The 22,729-nt window shown below is 43.5% G+C and overlaps 1 protein-coding gene across 2 annotated transcripts in view; it reads left to right on the forward strand.

The window, feature by feature from the left end:
* Window positions 1-22,729, forward strand: part of LOC119463570 (metallophosphoesterase 1-like) — a 47,257-nt gene that overhangs the window by 23,190 nt on the left and 1,338 nt on the right. For both annotated transcript variants that reach the window (XM_049668293.1, XM_037724402.2), the window contains exons 5-9: window positions 3,162-3,303; window positions 3,376-3,568; window positions 17,959-18,027; window positions 19,741-19,863; window positions 20,707-20,847. In XM_049668293.1, coding sequence (XP_049524250.1) covers window positions 3,162-3,303; window positions 3,376-3,568; window positions 17,959-18,027; window positions 19,741-19,863; window positions 20,707-20,847 — 668 coding nt within the window. The remainder of the gene's footprint in view (window positions 1-3,161; window positions 3,304-3,375; window positions 3,569-17,958; window positions 18,028-19,740; window positions 19,864-20,706; window positions 20,848-22,729) is intronic.

The following is a 22,729-nucleotide window of genomic DNA, read 5'->3' on the forward strand; positions in this document are numbered from 1 at the left end:
AGCAGCGGCGATAGTTCTATTTCGGCCCGTGCGCAATCGATAATGGCATTGTGGCGCGAGAGAAAATCCCAGCCTAGGATGACATCGTGAGAGCAGGAGGAAAGGATGAAGAATTCTATGACGTAAACAACGTCCTGAATTTCTACACCAGCAGTGCAAGACGCCAAGGGTCGAATATGCTGAGCACTGGCTGTGCGAAGGGATAGTCCGGATAGGGGCGTCGTGACTTTCCGAAGTAAGCGGCAAAGTGTAGCGTCCATAACACATACGGCTGCTCCTGTGTCCACGAGTGCAGACGCGTGGACACCGTCGACAAACACGTCTATCACATTTAATGGGCTGCAATGAGGACTTGTGCACTTCGTCGTTGACTCAGCCCTTGCCTTTTGGACTGCGACTGTTAGTTTTCCTCATCCCGAGGGGCGGCACGAGGTCGCATCGGCAATAACGAGCGCCGGCGTGGAGATGGGGAACGGCGGGTGTTCGGCGGCGGGCGGTATGGTGGTGACACACCGGAAGGTGGGTCGTAAGATGGACGGGGCGAACGGTTTGTCATGGATGATGCGACGCCGGGCGACAGCGCGCGATGTTGCCTCCTTCCTGCTTCGTCGATTCATCCTACGTCATGGGCCACCCCAGGAGCTGCTCAGTGACCGCGGACGTGTCTTCCTCTCCGAAGTAGTTGAAGCTATTCTCAAAGAGTGCCACGTTGTTCATCGCACAACAACGGCGTACTATCCTCAAACCAATGGACTCTTGGAACGGTTCAACCGTACGCTCGGCGACATGCTCTCAATGTACGTCTCCTCCGACCACACAAACTGGGATGCCATTCTGCCCTTCGTCACCTACGCGTACAATACCGCTACGCAGAGCACTACTGGTTTTTCACCATATTTCTTATTGTATGGCCGGCACCCATCGCACACCATCGACACAATGCTACCATACCGGCCCGACGCATCTGAATGTGCGCCCATTTCTGATACGGTGAGACATGCCGAAGAGTGCCGCGACCTCGCCCGGGCTTTTACCTCCAATGACCAAGAGCACCAGAAGAACATTCGCGGTGACACCACCTCTGCGCCCACCTTTCTTCCTGGAGCACTTGTGTGGCTCTCAGTTCCTTCCGCTGCACCTGGTCTGTCTTCCAAGTTAATGCCTAAGTATGAAGGTCCGTACCGTATCATCGAGTGTGCATCACCCGTCAACTATGTGATAGAGCCCGTTGAACCATCTTCCGACATGCGCCGTCGCGGACACGACATTGTCAACGTCGAGCGCCTCAAGCCGTATTATGATCCCCTAATAGTGATGAACTGTTAGGTCGCCGGATGGCTCCCTTTTTCGTCCCCGGGGTAATTGTAGTGAAGAAGAGGGACGATGCAGTGGGGCATCCTTACCAGCGCTGTCTAGTGGGTCAGTCTCTCCAGCGCATCGCTTGGACTACGCCGCTCGCGCTCGCGGTTCCCTGAACTGATCGAACGGTCAGCCCTAACGCTTGCGTGCAATAAATGCTTTTACAGCTGCATTATTCTGAATAATATTTGGCTTAGAATTTTATGACACTATTGCCTAGCAACTGTGCAAGTTTATTTATCCTGTTTATCCTGCGTGACTATGCCCACAGAAACAGTTCTGTTTTGTGTGTGTGTGTGATTTTCTTTTTCCTTTTTCCCCCCTTTTTTATACTTATTTTTTCTCTCTCTCCTGTCGAATCCCTTTACCCCTCCCCCAGTACAGGGTAGCCAACCGGAGATAATGTCTGGTTAACCTCCCTGTCTTTCCTTTACCTTTTTTTTCTCTCTCTCTATCCTGTTCAAAAAGTGCTGCAAGACTCCTTTAATTGGAACTAGGGATGAGTTGAAAATGTAAAGCCTATGTTCATATAAGTCATCGTGACAAGTAGATGGTGTCTGTTATAGGGTAAGGGTTAAAAACTGTTTGAAAGCAGAATTTAGTGACATGCTTTTGATTAAAACTTGAGAAAGAATTGAGAAAATTTTGGCTGATAATACAAAGCAATTGAAGGCTGCCCACACACTCCCTCTTTATTTCTCTGTGCTCAAGCAGCAAACTACCCCAGATGAACCGAAAAAAGCTTTCTAATTGAACTCAATTCATTGAACCTTTTAATATAATGAATAACAAAAGTTCATTATAATAGTAACTGGCACTCTTTTTGTGTTACTATGGCCAACTAAATGCAGCAGAAAGCCAAGTTACAAAATGTCACACAATAAAATGCTTGGTGCCATCTTTTGTCAAGATTAACAAAGCGAAAGCAAATTGTGAGCTGATTTAGCTCACAAGATTTAGCCTGTGAGCTGTTCACTGTGTTGGCATTTCCATAATGACTTCTAGGGTTTGACGAAAACTCGTGTGGCAAGGAAAGAACATGGCTGAATAAACGTACACTCGCCAACTGAAGAAAACAAAAACAACAGATTGACGTTTCGCGCCCAGTACGGGTGCCTTGTATACAATGAACGAATGCATGGTGATCTTTATTTATGGACGGTCCACCGTAATGAAGATTCGACAATAAAGATCACCATGCATTCGTTCATTGTGAACAAGGCACCCGTAATGGGCGCTGAAACGTCAATCTGTTATTTTTGTGTTCTTCAGTTGGTGAGTGTACGTTTATTCAGCCACTTCCATAATGACTAATACTCATCAGCATTCACTGAGGAAAAATACCATAATCAAGAGTGACACTGAATTATTCTTGTGTTGTGTCAGTTGCGCTTAAGTATACCTACATGCTTTATCAGAATGGAAAAAAGGCTGTGGACTATAGGGAAGTATTAAGCGGCTTAAAAAAAAAGTAATGACACATCGATTTGAACTGTCTGAATCTGAAAAATGCTTCCTTTGTGTTGACAAATGGTGATGTACATCCAGTGCGAATGAGAATAAGAGCTGACCTGTTTGTTTTTTGTGCTCTGAACTGGTGCTGTTGTGTAAGAGTCCATATAAGGGCTTTATTTGCACAGTGATAAACCGAGCTGTAAGATTATTCATTCTGATTGCGGATCATCTTTTCTTGTGCTCACTTAACCTTAGTTACAAAGAATAGTTTGCTCAACTTAAGTTATAACTGAGGTAATGGCTGGCCAACACCTAACTGCAGACTTGTGCTAATGCTACTGTTACAGGGGATGTCTTTGACGAAGGCCAGTGGAGCAATGATGAAGAGTTTAAGGTGTACATGAAGCGCTTCTGGGATCTTTTTTATGTGCCTTCTCATGTGAAAGTTCTTGTTACTGTTGGGAACCATGATGTTGGTTTCCATTACAGGTAAGTAACTACATAAAGTGGCACAGTGCTCATTGCTTGCCTGTGTTTAATTGTGCGGGTTGCTCTTTTCAGGATGCATGAATATTTCGTGGATCGCTTTGAAGAAAACTTTAACACTTCAGCTGTCCAGTTGACTGCAATAAGGGGCAACTTATTCGTCACTGTCAACAGCATGGCATTGTATGGTGACAGCTGCAACTTCTGTGCCCGTGCTAAAATGGAGCTGAGAAGAATAAGGCACAAGCTGCGGTGTACTGAGAGAAAGGTTGGTGATTGTTCATAGTTCTCTTGTTGCCGTTGTGTGGCAGTGATAAAATATTGCACCATGAACCCTTTACGGCTGTAAGAGAGCTCAGTAAATTAATGCTTCATATTTTATAATGTCTTGAGTGGGACAGGCTTAAAAAAAGCTCCTAAACACTGTTGCAAGTTTTGTGAAGTAATTACCAACCAGTAGAGTGCATGCTATAGGCATAATAATGATCCTCCACACAGTGTGCAAGGGTTATAGTGCAAGTGTGCAAGGTTATAGGTTATAGTCAACAAGAATGTTGATGGCCTCTCCTGACTGCATTGTGAATAGGTGTTCCCACTTTATATTGGCAGGCTGCCTCCAGATAACACTTTTTTTATTTTGGTGGAAGAAAACAACATATATACATATTGCAAGTTGTGAACCTAAATAAGTGAATCTGAACTTGGTTTCAAAATTTTCTTTTCTCTTCATGCAATTAAAAAAAAAAAAAAAGAATGTGCACTGCTGCTGCTCATGCAGAAATGGTAGTTAATAAGAAATGTGTCAGGTATTGAGAACATGGCAGCAACGTCACCAATGTTAGTTGATGTAGCATCTGTTTGTTTGTGATGTTCTGCATGACTGTCAATTTGTGCTTAGAATTATGCCTTATGCAGGGTCAATATAAGTATTACGAGTCATCTAGTGTATGTGTGTGCATGTGTGTGTGTGTTATTTGGAGCATTTTCAGTGTTCCATGGGGATGAACAGCCTACTTCTCACAGCCTGTCTTGTAGTACTGGTTAGGCAAGTGGGTGCCAATTTAAGAAAATTGTCTTTGCAGCTGTAAATATTTCATTAAGTTGAAAGTCTTGATAAGTGAAAATTTTCTTTTTTCAACAGTTCTAACAACATATATATATGTTCCCATAGCAGATGGGTTAGTTGATGTGCTGTCAATAAGTATCTTTAAAGGGGCTTTGAAAAACTTTTCTAACTAATCATAGAATGGCCTCACTATTAAAGGACGTCGCCTCAGGAATCTCCTGCCACAAAAATTTTTTAATCCTCCAAGTATAAGCAGAGTTATAGGTAGTTATCGCACCAAAGCATGGCTTTCTCACTCCTTTTTAATTTTTCTTTTATTTACGATGCTACTTCCAGTTCAGGTGTGTGCAGAGCTCTCTTGATGCCAAATAGGCTGGAGCTATGTAACTTACGAAGACCAGTCAGAGCACATGGTTATCAGAGCATCTCGCTGACGAGAGGGCTTGTCGCGACACCCCATAGTGGCCATGCTATCTAGGCTACGCAGCATGCTGGTGCAATCTCAGAGGTCATGCGCAAAAGATGCAGCTATGCACAACTAAAGCCCCTCCATCAGCTCACATTTTTTTTTTTGTAGTACTATGGACTGGCATTAGGGGCAACTGGTGTGTTTAGAGCAGAATTGCAATAATGAAATACTTTTTTGGTCTTTTTTGAGATTGCAGACCTGTGGATTTTTCATTTATTTAACTCAAAATTTGGAACTTATAGTATTACTGAGAATGTCCTTGTGATCACAATATCTGCCAATATCTGTTGGGCTTGCTTGGCTGCTCGCGACGTAGCTTATGACGACATTGTGAAAGAGATAGCAAGCGATTTTTTGCTGTTTTTGACACGAGATTGTAAATTCTTTGCTACACGCAGTGCAATGATATTTGGTTCACATGTTCACAAGATTCTCGTCAATGGATCAGCAACATTTTCTTATTTTTAGTTGAGCGTCTTTATGGTCTGCTCCGCTCCGAGTTGCCCCGATAAGCCACAGCGGAGCGGCGGGCGATTTTCACGTTTTTGAATTTAGCGTAGCGGAGCGGACCTTTTGAATGTTCAGCACCCGCTGGCCAAATTCAGCATAGTGAAACAAAATAAAAAGCCCTTTTGTCACTTTTGCAAAGTAAAACGTATATACATATATATCTAACTTATTTGTTCATGAAGTAGCTAGAAGTTCGCTTGTAATGTGTTACCGGTCCATTTTATCGAGTGGAAAATGAAGCATCAACTTGGTGAACACCACCTGATAGCCAGCGAGGTTGCATTCCGCGTCCAATCCAATCCTTTCTGATGCTAATGTTACCGATGCGCTGGCGACGTTTTTGTTAGCTGTACCAGTAGCGTACCCAGGATCTCTGCCAGGGGGGGTTGATAGTTTGCCAATACTATCTAAATAGCACTAATTTCAATTTCTTCACAGAAAATTGTCAAAAAATGCGCTTTTTGTGAGTGTGCAGACGATTGCGCGTCTTACATCTTAGTTGCAGTACTCAAATGCGCAAGGAAAGAAAAGGGGTTAAACAAAAGAGGGGGGTTAAGTCGGCCTCAGGGGGGGGGGTTACAACCCCCAAAACCCCCTCCCCTGTCGGTGCGCCACTGAGCTGTACTGTTCACTTCACTTTATTTCCTTAAAGAACCAGTTAGAGGTGTGTTACAAAAGTTATTCGCGCTCGCATTACTATACTCGCGGACAACTTTCTGTGGCAACGAAGGGAAAGCTATGGGCGCGTGGCTGCTGCACATGTGTTATTGCGCCAAGTAGTCCCGCAGCGTTTGACAGTGCTTTTGGTTGCTCGGAACAGACGCTGAATCGACGCAGCTTCCACGTGCGACGGTTTCACGCTTGCCGAGACGCAGAAGGGGAAAACCGCAAAATAAGCAATCTTTTACACTCAGTGGTGTGTTCTGTATTATTTAAGTGTTTCTAATAAGGTGTTTATGTTTTCGCTTCTCCAGCCTATACTAACGTGGATTTAAACACAGGACTCTTTTCAGAAGCGCTCTCACTTGTGAGTGCTTTGTCTCCGTAGCTTTCCCTTCATTGCCACAGAAAGTTGTCTGCGAGTATAGTGCCTCTATGCACGTGCATCGACCACTCTCACTAGCGAAAGCCGCAGGCAGCTTGTAAAGGCAGCTTGCCTACAAGCTGCGTTTACAAGCTGCCTGTGCTGGTAAAGGCAGGCAGCTTGCACAGGCAGCTTGTAGCGAAAGCCAAGGGCAGCTTGTAAGCGGAGCGTGTTTCTCACTCCGCTAGCCCGCTTGTGGCTAAGCGGAGGGTGCATGCGCATTCGCACTTCCGCTCCGCTTAGCTGCTGAGCGGAGCATAAAAAAAATTCACTAACGATTATGATACTTCCTAATGCAAAATTTGAGCGCAGCTATATATGTGTTTTCATTTTGTTATATATTGAGGGAAAGAATTTGAGAGAGACATGTAGCAGAGTCTCCAATCGTCGAAAATCTGATCTGCGGGTCAAACACGTCGGCTTTTATACATGACTCGTCGAAGGCTTCACTGTAATCACTGGTGCCTCTTGGTTTCCAGAAAGTCCTACACAATTCGCCTCGCGCATACAATCAGATTACAAAACAATCGCAAACCATGACAGTCGAAACAAGCGCAAACAAGACCAAACCAAGCAAACCAATAAAGCGCGAGCGAGAGCTGACGCGAGCAGACGATAGTACGAAACAAGCGGTCCAGCTGAGACCAGATACGAGTTCACAACAAGCAGTCGGGTGGGTCCGCATGAAACCAGTTTGCCGCATGCATGTCACTGAACGGGCCGCTCTCATTGGTCTCCGCCGTGCACGGCTTGCGTTTCGCTCTTTCATCCTTCGCTGTTGTGCTCATTCACTTGGTAACGCCGTCGCCCACGCTCACTCCAGGAACAGGTCATTAAGAGCTGCGCTCTAAAACGCCGAACAAGTAATGTTCAAAAAGCATTTCGAGGCCCCTTTGAGATGTAGAGTAATTTGGACAATAATTATGCAGCTGATATGTTCAAACTGTGTTTTCATAAGCATAATGACTATTTCATTTAAACTGTGAACCAAAACTAAAACATTAGATTTGTTTGCATCAGTTGCTATACTGGATGGAAATTAGAGAGCTGGAGGGGTATTCTGTAAAAGTCTACCTAGTGAACTGTCCACTTCGGCTGTTGCGATTGGCTCCAGCAGCACGAGTGAGAAGAAGCCAGCCAGTCTCCTTCTCGCTCGTGCAGCTGGAGCCAATCGGCAACAGCCGAAATGGACAGTCCACTAGGTTGACTCTTACAGAATACCCCCCCTGCAATACATGTTTTATTGCGATAGCAATTATATGGACACTTGAAAGCGCACTTCTGCCGTCGCTGTGAGGTTTCGTATGACGTCAACGGCGATGAAATCGTCGCCGCGCTTTGGACACTGTATGTGCGAGTGAAAGGACGCGAGGGATGCTATTGTGACTCGGGGTCCGGGGCGAGAGACGGAGTCTTGAAGCAGGCGAAGAGGAGACGAAAGCTTTATACAATATGTACAGATATGTACAGATATAGCAGGAATAGCAGGTAATAGCAGGTAATAGCTGGTAATAGCCAGTAATAGCTGCCCTTAGCTGGTGATAGCTGGTCAAAGCAGTAAGAGCGCACCAGACCGACGGGGCGGCCGGTGGCGACTCTCTGCTTAACAATGGGCCGGTTCTTCCTTAAATCCCCTTGGCGGCGGCTCCTCGTTGACAGGAGGAAGACGGGACGGTTGCTGACGTCACTCGCGTCGCATTGTGTCGTCGCGTTCCCCTTGGCGACTCCTCGTCGACAGGACCCAGACGGGCGGTTGCTGACGTCGCCCGCGCCGTATTTTTCTTTCCACGGGGGAAGACTTGGTGCCGCTTGAAATGACACGTTCCGCCGCGACAAAGATGTGTGCCTTTTTAAGTCTCCCCGCGCGTTGAATTCTTGATTGGTCGCGCAGACGTGGGAGCTCCCGTCGCCTCGATCATAGGCACGTAGCACGGCACAACAGCACCCCCGCCGCCAGACAATGCATCCAGAGGTCGAGCTGTCCGACGCAGCTCGGAAGATTGGATGCGCCAGTTGAGCGACGTCTAGGATGGTTTGGAGGTATCGGCTCTGCCGCTTTTCCCGCCGGTGGTCTTTTCTGCTGCTCGGTCCTGATAATGTCCACTGGAACGACCGAGAATCAACAACGCCAAACCATTCCGGCCAAAGCAAGCACCCTCCGAATGCTCTCCAAACCGCCAGACCAAAATAATCGAACAAAGCATTTTTCGAGATCTGGCTACGCTAAACAAAACAAAACAAAACAACAACAACAACAAAAAAATCCCGAACAACACGAGACACGTATCTGAGAGAGAAATTAGAAATACGGACCTTTTCTTTTCTTTTTTTTTAATTGTCAATGCGTGAGGGTTATAATCAAATCAGAATTCATTCGCCAGCGATGCTCAACTGTAATGCGGGCGGGTTGGCAAAGATCAAGGTTGCCGAAGATGACTTAATTTTGCCCCCGAAAGCCGTGGCGCAAAGGTTAAGCGTAGCTAATCTATGCAGTTGGGCGCCACTTCGCGGAAATACGGAACGAAATCCGATAACTGCAAGAGCCTATCGAAAAAACCCGCCGCTTAGCGCTGTCCAAATGCACTCGGCGAAACGAGTACCACATTTTTGAAGCACAGAAGCGGTCCTAACAAAAAAACAAACAAAAAAACAAATACTAAAACTCACACTAACGACATGAAAGCAAAAGTGAATCAAAATTCTACACTTACACTTAGAACTAACGCATGCAATACAAAAACAAGTCATAATCTAAATCAAGCATTTAGGCTTTGTCTAGCCTAGGTAAACGTAAAAACAACAAAACGTGAAAACACTGACGCTTTCTCTACTTGAGCGTTCAGCAATCAGGTCTCACTAGAAAATTTAACAACAAACTAAGAGAAGTGTCTCGCGAACAAAAGAGACCAGAGCATCAAACAAGCGCTCTTCTTAACATCTCAGCCCTTTCATACGCCCAACACGCGACTCAAATTTATCGCAAAAAACACTCAGAAAATTTAATACTAAAATGACATAAAACAGAATGAATGCGCTTTCAAAGTACCGTGTTACTAATCACTTGGTGTTCGCAAACATGTTTTTAGACGCGCTCGTGCAGGTCGCCCATTCTCGGCCCTAAGCGTCGTCCAATCGCGACACCAGAACAAAATTGATTTGCCTGAAACATGTGCCAATTTCGACCCGCGGCCTCCAAATACTCGGAGAGCGGCTCCTTTACAGACCCGCGTGCACACCGCCTTTCTACCCGCTAGGCACTTGCCTTTCTTTCCGCGAGAAAGTGAACGGCTATTGTAGCAGATTTTCGAGCATACCCAACGCTTCGCTATGTTGCTCTGCTTACAATTCATTGATATCGCTGAGAACCGGCGGAATTTGCGGTGTCTAAATTTCCGCGATATCCTTTCTTTACAGACGCGCGTCACGCCTGTTATAGACCTCAGCAGTCTCCTAAGCCTCGGGCTCACCCTACTGCGCTTTTTCCCAACGTGTTGGCGGTTGGCGCGCTTGACCCGGCTCGTATCGCCGCCCGAGTCCGACTTTCTCGGCTTGCGCCTTCGTCGTTTGCCCTCGGCGCGGCTCACAGGGCTCGCGGTCTCGGCACGCGTACTCGTAGGTATGCTGCCTTCTTGTCGCAACGACGTGGCTCCGGACGGCAAAACCAAGCTAGGCTCGTGGTCGTCGCTAGATGTATGTGCGTCTGATAAGACATGACTGCATCCGACGCCATCTGAGCTAGCCGGCTCGCCCTGCGGTCTCTCATCGACAGGCTTCGCCTTGTCGCTACTATCTAAATCAAAAGAGCCACTGTCGGCCACTTTTCCCAAAGCGGCCTCTCTAGACGGCGAAACAACATCGTGTTCGTGCCTGTCACCTAGCGTGTGCGCCAATGGCACCACATCATCTCCTGGGCTAGTAACCATTTCACTAGGCGGTCTGTCTTCGACAAGCTCGGTCTTGTCGCTACCGCCTTGGCCTTCGCAGTCGGCCTGACTTATATCTTCAAAATGCCTCAACAGAGCCATCTTTGCCTCATCGTAGTCCCGCCTCTCCTCATCAAGCAGGCGTTCCAGAACACACGAGAGTCTACGAGGAAGCAACAGGATCAACCGCTCGGACCAGAGGTCCCGGTTGACACCTTCTTTCTCGCAAACCTTTTCAAAGTCCGTAAGAAAAGTAACAATGCTATCGCCCGCCTTGAAACTACAAAGATGGTATCGCGCTGTGCGCCATATCCATGTTTGATTCTGTCGACGGCTCTCTCGTCTTGCCCTTTCCTCGGGACTTACGTGCTCTTTCGCTTCAAGCTCGCGCCTCTCACGTCGCTCGCGTTCCTTTGCCTCGAGCTTTCGCTCCACAATCATTTCCCAAGCCTCTTCGGCTTCCTCGGTCATCACGTCCTCTGCTCGCATCACGTCGAGAATCGCTTTTCTTGCCTTTTCGGAGCCGGTGGAAATGCCCAACTCCTCGCAAATTTGAATGAGGTCCTGAACTTGGAATTCCTCCATCGCGATCTCGTTCCTCGTGTTGCTTGCCCACTAAATTTACCTTACTTTAAACTAAGATCCACTGTTTAAAGAAGGTAGATGCATAAATCATAGTCTACCAAAAAACAAAACACTCTCCTAACATCTGCCTGTGCTAGAGAGGTCTGGCGACCTGAGAAGCAAACATCGGGCACTCACCCAGCCAAAGTGGTTGACGCCGGTCGATCTGGTAGCTGCCATCGAGCGGTGTAGCAGTCGTCTTCGGGCCTCGTATCTCGCAGCTTGCCATCCGCTGTTCAGATACTGGTTCGCCAATCCCATAGCTGCCATCCACTATTGTGACTCGGGGTCCGGGGCGAGAGACGGAGTCTTGAAGCAGGCGAAGAGGAGACGAAAGCTTTATACAATATGTACAAATATGTACAGATATAGCAGGAATAGCAGGTAATAGCAGGTAATAGCTGGTAATAGCCAGTAATAGCTGCCCTTAGCTGGTGATAGCTGGTCAAAGCAGTAAGAGCGCACCAGACCGACGGGGTGGCCGGTGGCGACTCTCTGCTTAACAATGGGCCGGTTCTTCCTTAAATCCCCTTGGCGGCGGCTCCTCGTTGACAGGAGGAAGACGGGACGGTTGCTGACGTCACTCGCGTCGCATTGTGTCGTCGCGTTCCCCTTGGCGACTCCTCGTCGACAGGACCCAGACGGGCGGTTGCTGACGTCGCCCGCGCCGTATTCTTCTTTCCACGGGGGGAAGACTTGGTGCCGCTTGAAATGACACGCTCGGCCGCGGCAAAGATGGATGCCTTTTTAAGTCTCCCCGTGCGTTGAATTTTTGATTGGTCGCGCAGACGTGGGAGCTCCCGTCGCCTCGATCATAGGCACGTAGCACGGCACAACAATGCGCACTTTCACGGGGAGCAAACGCACGTCGGAGAGCAAATGTGCGTTCTGCACCGTGCTCCCTGAAGCGCTGCAGAATTAAGCGTCTCTTTCCTCCTTTCCATATATAGAGAGCAAACGCGACTTTTTCCGTCGCGTGAAAGGCTGTGGGGGGATGGGAGGGAGGGAGGGGAGGCGACGTTTAGCTGCGGCACCAAATGCGTATTTATATAAAAATGCCGCGCGCGTTCGGTGCGAACGCGGGCAAAACACCGACGGCGTTGACAACAGTTCTGTGCGTTGCTGGTGCTGCTGCATGTTCAAGTTTATACAGTTGATAAAAATACTATCCTTACTCCGTATAGCTCTCTACTAATTTGCTATCACAATTGATGCTTCGCCTTTCGGGTGAAACTGCGACAATATTTTTTTGGTTGAGAGTCGTAAACTTGCTGCTTCAATTTTTTGTTTAAATCATTCAGTCAATTGATCAATCAATCAGTCAATCTTTATTTTTATTATGTTTCAAAAAGACGAAATTTACGAGTTTTCAGAATTCAAAGCCTTAAATCAAAAGTCTGCTCTCAAAAGTCACTAGATTTCACTTTTTCATTTAAATGTAGTGAATTTCACACAAACTGGTCAAACAAATAATGAAAGCATTTCTGTGTTGATGTGAATAGGGCAATAAGGGTATGCTCTGAGTTTGAGCTTCCTCTTAGTCTCAAAGGCTATTGCTTTGTATGAAACAAACCGTAATAATACCAAACCGCTTGGAGAGCTGCATGAAATATGCCATGCTCACCAGTAGGACAGAGCTCGATGACAAAAGCTTGAAGTGTGGGGTGGCTGCAACTGGCGCACAAGTCACCACTTACCAAAAAACCAAGAAATGCATAAAGATGTAAATTTTTAGCACATAAATATCATAATTATTTATATTTCGCACTGCAGCTCAGTCTTAGATTATTTGTTACAATGCAATTAAAGTAGCCTGCACTCCTCGGCTCAGGCTCTGCCTTATGTGGGCTCTAAATGCTGGATTGTTCGAAGTGTGCCCATTGTGCTGTTTTTACCTAGATAAGATAGAAATGGAGATTTGATACCATGAGAGCCTGCACAAAAACATTGCTTTGCTGATGCACATGCATCATTCGTGAAAACATTTCTTCATGTCTTGTTTACTCAGTTATCGTTAAACCTCAGTTACCATTGGTCACTCGTGAAAATCAGTCCAGCAGAAGAAATTACTTGATTGAGCTGTTGCTTTCTGCTTGCAGAAGCGAATATCTGCACTTGCCCAAGTGTTTTTGATCATTTCATTGAGCATGAACAGAACATGCCCAGTGCAGCTACCATCATGGTGTTGGTTACGCAAATGGTGCTACGATTCCATTTTGCTGGTAACTAAAAGCACTCCCCTTTCACACAGAGTGCATCTAGCATGACTAAAAATTTACTTATATTTCAGTTCAGAAAAATATTTACTAAATTGAGAAAAACAATGCATGAACTTGTTAGTTTTTTCGACAGTTCGTACAGCATGTGTTTGTGGAAATTTAAATTTTGGCAAATAAAGGCCTGTTTGTGTGGAGGTTTGACTGATTTATTACTTAAGACTTGATGGGTACCAAAGTGGTGCCACATTTTTTGCGGAAAATGATAGTTTGCCTTTATTTGTGCACTTTAGGAAAAAAATCAAAGGTGGGGAGTTTTCTCTAAATTTTAAAATTCAGTGACCTACCTATGTATAACAGAACACATTAAAATAAACGTGAAATTTTACATACAAATGCATAGCAGAAATGATCATTTAAATTGTCAAACAATACCAACATTGCAGCTATAGTAGTTCTAGGGAAATCAAAGTGTTAACTCACCAGTGGCGCACCGACGGGGGGGGGGGGGGGGGGGGTTTCGGGGGTTGTAACCTGAGGCTGACCTAACCCCCCCCATTTTTGTTTAACCCCTTTGCTTTCCTTGCACATTTGGGTACTGCAACTAAGGTGTAAGACGCGCAGTCGTCTGCACACTCGCAAAAAGCGAATTTTTTGACAATTTCCCGTGAAGAAATTGAAATTAGTGTTGCTTAGATGGTATTGGCAAGCTGTCAACCCCCCCTGGCAGAAATTCTGGGTGCGCTACTGTAACTCACACTAATATGTGCATGCAGAGGGCCATTTTTCGGATTAGTTTTCTGTAGACTGACATGGCCCATGTTAAACAGTGATACATATCTTATGTGTACTTTTTGCAGAGAAAGATTTGCTACGAACAACTTATGTGTAATAAATGCAAAACACCAGGGATATGGTATGTGTTAAAAACAGCCATTGCTAGTAGCACACATTTTATTTATTCACAAAAAGAAAAATTTAATTACTTTGAAAAACAGTTCAGATTCGTTTTCAAGATTTAGAACCTGCAGTGTGTTTTGTTTTTTTACATCAAAATTTAAATTATCATCTTGACATCAGGGCATATTGATCCCACTTTTCAACTCAGCCTCTGAAGGTTGTATCCATGAAATGGAGCAATTGCCATGGTAATTCTTGGTTTGCCCCTGTTTCTGTGCACCCTGGGAACAAGTTTTGCCTGACTTGCACATCATACAATCCAGTGGAACCATTTTATAAATGCTAAATTCATTTGCTTTTCTGCTGTTTCCTGTCACTCCTTGCAACTTATTTTGAACTGCTGCAAACTACAACTAAAAGGTTTTTGAAATCATTTTTAGTTTCGTGCACTAGAGCAAGACAACAAAATCCCAGGCATATATTTTTAAATATTGATGCATGTACACCATGTTGCAGAAATGTAAAGACCAGTTGACCATATATAATATTTGGTAACCATTCATATTGTTTGGCTCAGGTGTCCATGACAGCATTTTTTAGTAACTAGATTGATCCATTTACCATGCTAAAAAAGTGTCGCAGGGTCCCTTTAATGTAATACATTGCCAATTCTGTCACTTATGGCATGACCAAATTTAATGGCCGAGTACGAAAAGCGCAACCATCTTGCTGTTTCTTAAAAAGCATCTGTTTTCAGGCAGCTGTTGCCATCTCATTATATCAGAAAGCCAGTGCCATTGGTGTTCAATCTATGCTTTTGTAATACACACACACACACACACCACACACGCACACACGCACACACGCACGCACGCACGCGCGCGCGCGCGAGAAGAAAGGAAATTGAGGAGTCCAATTTTTATCAGTCATATCATAAGAAGCCAACAAAGAATGACACCAAGGTTTTATTGTTTGTTGGCTTCTTATGATATGACTATACTGTGTAGACTCGTGTAAGGGCCGCACCCCCAACTTGATAGCCCAAAATTTTGAGAAAAAAAAATTTCCAATGGAGAAGCAATTGCGTTTAGTGCTGCGATGCCGTGCGCACATCGGCAAATTTTCACACACTGCGTACTTGTGCAGGCCGCTACTAGATGGCGGGAGCTGCACGTTGACCTCTGATACAATGGTACATCTGGGGTGTGCACAAAAAAAAAAGTGCGGCCCTTACATGAGTCTATACGGTATATACGAGGGTCATCCAGAAAATAAAGACCGTTTAGCTATACAAAATGACGAACACAATATTTATTGAGAAAAAACAATTCTGTTACGTACATACTTTCTTTTTTGAGGGTTATCTGGCTTCTGGAATAGCTGTGCTCATAAGAGGTTGCAAGAAGTCGCCCTTGTACAGTTGGTGTAATGGCCTAAAGGAACTGCGTGATTGAATATCCCGCTGACTGTGAGGTAAGGAGTGTTTCACCTCAAAAGGGGAAACCGGCAGAAATTTACCACCAACTGAAAGCAGTATATGGTGATAATGTAATGAATGAAAGAAATGTGTAACAATGGTGTGAATGTTCACCAGTGGACGAACAAATGTGCACTATAAAACTCGACCTGGCTTAATGAACTGGCAGCAGAAGAGTATAACATGGGAATTCTGAAGCTCGTGACCAGATATGACAAATGTTTAAATGTAGGAGGTGATTATGTAGAGAAGTGAAGAAGTTTCATTTATGTAACAGAATTGTTTTTTTCCAATAAATATTCTGTTTCTCAATTTCTATAACTAAACGGTCTTTGTTTTCTGGATGACCCTCGTGTATATATATATATATATATATATATATATACAGGGTGTCCCAGCTATCACACAGCACAATTTAAAAGAAGAGGAACGGCGTTACGTGAAGCAAACCTAGTGCGTATTGTTTCCAGTGCAGTGGAGTAGCCGCCATTAATTTTTTTCGTTGCTGAGATTTAATTTGTTAATTGTAATTAATTATCTAACTCGAGAAGTATTGCCCTAATTATCAAAGTGTCAATGAGAAAATTGTAGAGCGACGTGAAAAACTACCAATACAGCTTTCTGTTGCTCCGTACGTGCTACATAAAAGTGTTTTTCCGAGCGTGAAAGAAGCCCGCGAATACACGCAAAGTGCCTCGAGCGACCAGTCGCGCGGCAATTCTGCGTGTATTCGCGGGCTCCTTTCACGCTCGGAAAAACACATTTATGTGGCACGTATTGAGCAACAGAAAACTGTATCGGGAGTTTTTCATGTTGCTCTAGAATTTTCTCGTTGACACTTTGATAATTAGAGCAGTACTTCTCGAGTAAGATAATTAATTACAATTAACTAATTAAATCTCAGCAACGATAAAATTACTGGCGGCTACTCCACTGCACTGTAAACAATACGCACTAGGTTTGCTTTGCGTAACGCCGTTCCTCTTTTTTTAAATCGTGTTGCGTGATAGCTGGGACACCCAGTATATATACACACATACATACAGGGTGTTTCAGCTAACTTTTAGCCAAGTATTAAAAATACAAACATAGGTGCTACGTGTGTCGTATTGGCGCAGTATTGTTCTGAGCTATATGGAGCACGTCATGATAAGTTTTTTTCAATCTGCCAAGCTGGATAATTAACAAAGATTACTTCATTAACTTTTTATTATTAACTCTAGCGAAAAATTCTCAATACAAAAGTTGTAGCGCTTGTTCAGAAACATCGGATTATTGCATCTCTGCTAAGATGCAATAGCGTTTCTTTAAAGTGCGCGAAATTTAAAAAATACCACGGGACTGCCAGCTAATGCGCCGCACTTTTAGTGCCCTCAAATGTAAGTTGAACAAATTAGCAAAGGCTGCTCCGCACATCCGCACACACACGCGCGCGCGCACGCACGCACGCACGTACACACACGCGCACGCACGCACGCACACACACACACACACACACACACACACACACACACACACACACACACACACACACACACACACACACACACTTTGCTCTCTCAAATGAAGAGTTGAGGGAAAAACACCCTCAAGGCACTGATTCATGCCCATTTTTCTTATAAATGATTGGGCTGGCTTGGACAGAAAGGAAAAGGAACAGTAGGATGAAACAGACTTGGGCTACATAACGGGCTTGGTCTACATGAGTGCACAGAAAAAGTTTTTTTTTAAGTGCGAATAATGATGAAAACTATAGAAATAGCGAAGCATTGAGGTTTGTCCTTGTTGGTGCAACATTTTCAGTGGCTTATGGCACACATAAACAGAGATATGTAGGAAGGACACAACACGAGGACTAAAATGTCCTTTAGTCCTTCCTATACATCACAGTTAATTTATGCTATAAACTGCTGTATAAAAATTGCATGTAGTGGGCAGCATGTGAATGATTTCAGCGGACAGAAGTGTGGAAGCAAAGAAGCAGTTGATAGATGCCAGTTTATGTGAAAATACCGGAAGTAGAATGCCCGAGAAATATTTGAAACCTTTCTTATACACAGAAAAGAAGACGTGTGTCACCATGCCATCACTGTTACTGCATGAAAAAGATATGTCTATCGCAATAGTTAGGCCACATGTTGCCAAGGCTCTTTTTTCCTTTCTTTGTTTTTTTTGTGGCTGTATAAATTTCGAAGCAAGAAACACAAAACTTATACAATTGCTAGTCAGCACAATGCGTGTCTCCTTCTTATCCTTGTGCTTCATCTAAGCACTGGTCTTTCAATATCTGAACTATATGACACCAATGAGCCCATATTTTTACCTCACTGGCACTGGAATGTCAACATGTGTGTGAATAAGGCAGCAGTTTTTGTTTGTTTCTGTGTAGGTGATGCAGGATAAGAGCTGCCGAAAGGAAGACATGCTAGAGACAAGTGGTCGGCCTGTTGTACTTATGGTGAGTGAGAATGGGGTGTTGTCTTGGCAGGCTGTTTCTATTATATTGAAATAGATCATTTCTTTGCAGGGAGTCTTCTGAAATTGGACTTCTTATGGTTATTGTGCTTATGCAAATATGTATCCATAGATTTTGTAAACTGTGAAGTGCATTGTACATTTCAGCATCCCCAAAGTACTTATTGTGCAGAGCGTTCTAAAAAAATGAAAAAAAAATTGAAATTAAGTAGCAGGCACATAATTGATGATAGCAGAATGTGTATGTGTGGTGACCTGTCTCCAAGTGCGAAAGTTTTTTACTTTTTTACAGCTATCTGTGAAAGATACAAATGTGAGAAGGCACAAAAAAGTTATTGTATTGCTTTTACAAAAAATCATTCTGTATAAACATGCAAAATGCAGTGAAATAAAAACCTTTCTAAAGCTTCAATTGCTGCCTAATTTTATGTCCCCTGGCAGTTTCTTCAAAAGTGGAGATCGAGACGAGAGTTAGTTCACCAAAAATGCCCTCTTCAAAGATGAGATTGACCTTGCATTATGCCTGGACTTTGCGTGTTGAGAATGTGTATTGTATATACCATCAAGTCTCTACTACACTTCTAATAAAGATAACAAAAGTGCACAGTTCTTAAATACTCGGGAGAAAATGGGCAGATGTAATAAAATAAAAATGAAGGGTGCCTTACTCTATTCGTCCTCTCCCCCCAAATTCTGATAAAGGGCGTGAATCCTGATGTGGATGTTCAATTTGTTGTAATATATATGCCTTTCAGAAGCCTGCAGACCTTTTTGCAATGTAGAATCTCGTTGTTGTTGTTGTTGTTGTTGTTGTTGTTGTTGTTCATGAAGGGCCAGAAAACTGTCAATGTGTCTTAATGTTCAACTAGCAATCAGTAATGTTCAAAACATTTGGAAACTGGCCTGGCAACAACACTAGCTTAGCTGTTCCAAGTGGAAGGGCTGATTTGGTGAATAAAAGTCGAGGCAGATTATTATCACCAAACACTGATAAGCTGTCCATGCATGTGGCAGTTCATTCGCATTTGAATGGGTTCTGATAGTACAGTCACAAGGAATGCCTTCTCTGTTTAGGGCTGCTTCTCTAAAGAGTTTCATCATGCTGATTTAGTGGCTTTGCCACTTTTTATGAGTACTGACTTACCCAGTTTCTCACATGTCGCTTCCCCACAGAAATATGTGGTGGTTTACTTCCTACCCTTATTGCATGCTTCAATGGGATCTGCGAGTAAAATATGTTTCTTTAGACAGCTGCCCTAGTGGATAAATTGTACAGTAGAAGTATTTTCTCATAACTGTTCCGTAACACATGAGTCCTAACTTCCCACTATCTGGCACAATGGCTCAATGGCAATGGCATTGTGCTGCTGAGCATGAGGTCACGTGTTCAACTACTGTCTGTGATGACTGCATTTCGATGAAGGCAGAATACAAAAGCGATCATGTTTATGTACTTTGATTTAGGCACATCTTAAAGAACCCCAATATGAGGAATAATGGTGTCCCTCATAGATCCCGTGTTGCTTTGGGATGCTGAACTCCGTGAATAAAACAACTGATCACTTCACACTAACGACATTATATAATGATTAGTTCAAGAAACATTGAACCAACAAAACAGAAACCGAGCCTTAGCTTCGAATGAATTTGCATTTAAAGCCTAAGCTAGGATCTTACCAAAGTTAATTTGTTGCAGCACTTTCCTTTGTATAGGAGCTCGGACAGTGCTTGCTCAGAACCAGATGCTGCGCCTGCAGCAGAAAAAGACGAGTTGTTTCGTGAAAACTGGGAGTGCCTATCACAAGAGGCAACATCGCTGGTAAGCAACTATCTCCATCAATTCTCTATGTAATGTCAATGTTATAAATACAACAAATGAAGAAATAATCTCGTGAATATCATTGCTTGTCATATTCCAAAACCAATACCTACCTTCAATAGAGCTGTTCGTGAGAGAAATTGAGCTTAAGTGAAATGAAATTATTAAATTCTGCCGAGCAATTCATAAACTGGAGTCATCATAGATAATCACCTAAGCATGCTCCATATTTTGGTATGCATTATCATGCTGTCTTATGGACTGTCACCAGTATACATACATGCAGCAATTAGATGCTGTACAGAACGTGATTGTCAAACTCACTGCTACAGAGCTAAGCACAGGATTTTTCGGGTAGCCACAATAATGTTACAGACCAAATTTTTGTGTCATTTAGGGAAATGTGTCTGGAAGGAGGCAGTTCACAGTGGCCCATGATGCAAAGCTTGCATGCTTCTTATATTTGTTCTAGCAGTAACAGTTGTGACATGTATTTATTAGCAATGCAGGATTTTCTAAATAAGAAAAAAAAAGGCAAGGAATGTTGTGCCTCTCTACTTATTAACAGCATCCAGCATCCTTGTTTTCTTGCATATTATTATTATTATTATTATTATTATTATTATTATTATTATTATTATTATTATTATTATTATTATTATCATCAGTAGGTGGCTAGTGTTGGCCATTTCTTCGATTGAGACTGGTACAGTGTTTTGTTTATTACTGTTTTTTATTGTGCATGTGTGTGACTGCTGTAGTGATCGTGTTTTGGGTATTTTTTGGTATTTCTTGAGTACTTAAAAATTTCATTTTGTTTTTGCTTTTATGCAATTTATGTAGCTCCTGGATAGCCTAAATCCCCGTGCTGTTTTTACTGGCCACACCCATCATGGCTGTTTGACGATTCACCGAAAGACCATACCTGAATGGACACTGCCATCAATAAGCTGGAGGAACAAGCAAAACCCTAGCCTTGCTCTTGTAAGGGATATCAAGCTCTTTATCGTGCATCCATTCAGAAGCAAACTGAAATCTGCAGGTTACGCAGATTACGCAGGTTACGCTGGTTGACATGTAGAGGCATAATTTTAGACAAATGTCTTTTCTTTTTCTGCGCATATGCACCATACCCACATATGCACCATACCCTCCTAACATATGAGCACATGCTAAAGGTTAAGAAGCGGTTCAGCATTGCTTCCCCCCCAACAGTGCCTATAACTGCCTTTTTGGATTTCAGTGCCTAAAAATGTCTTTAGTGCCTAGAGTGCCTATTTCTGGTGTTTTTCCTCGAAGCTGTGCATTTGCATGCTAATGGTTCTCAAATTAGAGAGGCAGAGGTTGCTCCAGTAGGCCGTGTACTGTTCCCAGCTGCTTTTGATATGCTGTAACTGTGCTTGTTATATGTGTGAAATTGTTTTACAGTGTTGAATCATCCAGCTCTTGCCAAGCAGATATAGTTTTATTTCATACTTGGTACAATTTCCTCTAGATCCTATGAAGTTAGACATAGTGGTATTCTTATGCCTGTTTTACTACCTGTAGGCTTTCTAGGCTTCTCTTGACTTGCTCTAAGCCAAATTATTTTCTAGGTGTCATTTTCACCATGATAAGTTTTGAAAAAAAAAAAAAAAAACATGTCTGTGTTGGTAGGGAACAGAAGCTCGCAGAATCTCTTTGCTCATATGAATCTTTCAAGAGCAACCAAAAGAAATCAATCTTACTATTAAGAGGAGGAGAAATTTCCTATAGAAACAAGTCTTGATGCACGAATAATCATTTCTGATAAGTGCTCCAACTGTGCGTCGAATACTTGATGCAGGTACATGCAAAATAACATTGCACGGATACGTGGAACTGCATTTGAACCAAATTGTGGAATGATAGAGCAAGTGTTGCAAATTGCACAATAAAAATAAACACAGATAATTGTATTTATTACAGTCTTAAGCACCAAGTGTGGCCATCCTCAGAAGGAAGCCATTATTTTGCTAGGGCAAGTATTCTATTGGATTGGGTGTAGATTGGATTGAGCTAGTGCCATGTGTGTATGAATTGTTTCTTTCTGGTGTCCTTGTCCATAATGCATGTATACTCGGTACTATTAGATTCATGCATACGTTCATGCTGTTTTTTGGTCTATTACAGAAGAACTTATTTTATTGGAAGTAATCACAAAGTCTTCGAACTAGATATACCCCCTTACTGTCCTTGATGCTTTCCTAATGTCTGAGGAAGCTGTCCTTGATTCCCCTCCTGAAAGAAATTTGCAATTTTTTTTTTTCTGAAGAAAAATTATACAAATCCCACGCACTGTGGGAATCGGTGCAAGTGAAGTTTTAGAGCGCCAGCAATACGACACAGCGCATCGTGATGAGAGGCACATGGCGGATTTCAGCGGTGAACGCGGTGGTGACTCTTGCAGAATCACACCACAGCATCTAAACTTTCAAACACCACAAAGACAGCTTCACTAAACATGGCCTCCCAACTACAGCCAGTTTTCTCCCACTGAAACTGTAAAATTTGGGTTCGGCAAATAGGATTGTGAATGAATGACCGCATTTCTTCATGGGCTACATTTTCAAGCGTAAAAGTTCTATCTTCATTGTCAGCTAGGAGAATGTGAGCTCCCAATATAAATTCTTGCTATGTGATGCAGCTCACATGCCAAGTGTCCCAAAGCACTAGCTTGCATGAGGGAAGCTTGTAAGGATGTTATTCTGTCTTGCTATGCATGTGTCTGTAGCCTAACGGGTAGCGCATCGTGCTTCTGTTCTGGGGTACCTGGGTTTAAAACCCACCATTGGACACATGATTTCTTTTTTGTTGAGAATCTTTACTCCGCAAGACAGATAATGAC

The sequence above is a fragment of the Dermacentor silvarum genome, chromosome 1, assembly GCF_013339745.2.
Source record: "Dermacentor silvarum isolate Dsil-2018 chromosome 1, BIME_Dsil_1.4, whole genome shotgun sequence".
Classification (NCBI taxonomy): domain Eukaryota; kingdom Metazoa; phylum Arthropoda; class Arachnida; order Ixodida; family Ixodidae; genus Dermacentor; species Dermacentor silvarum.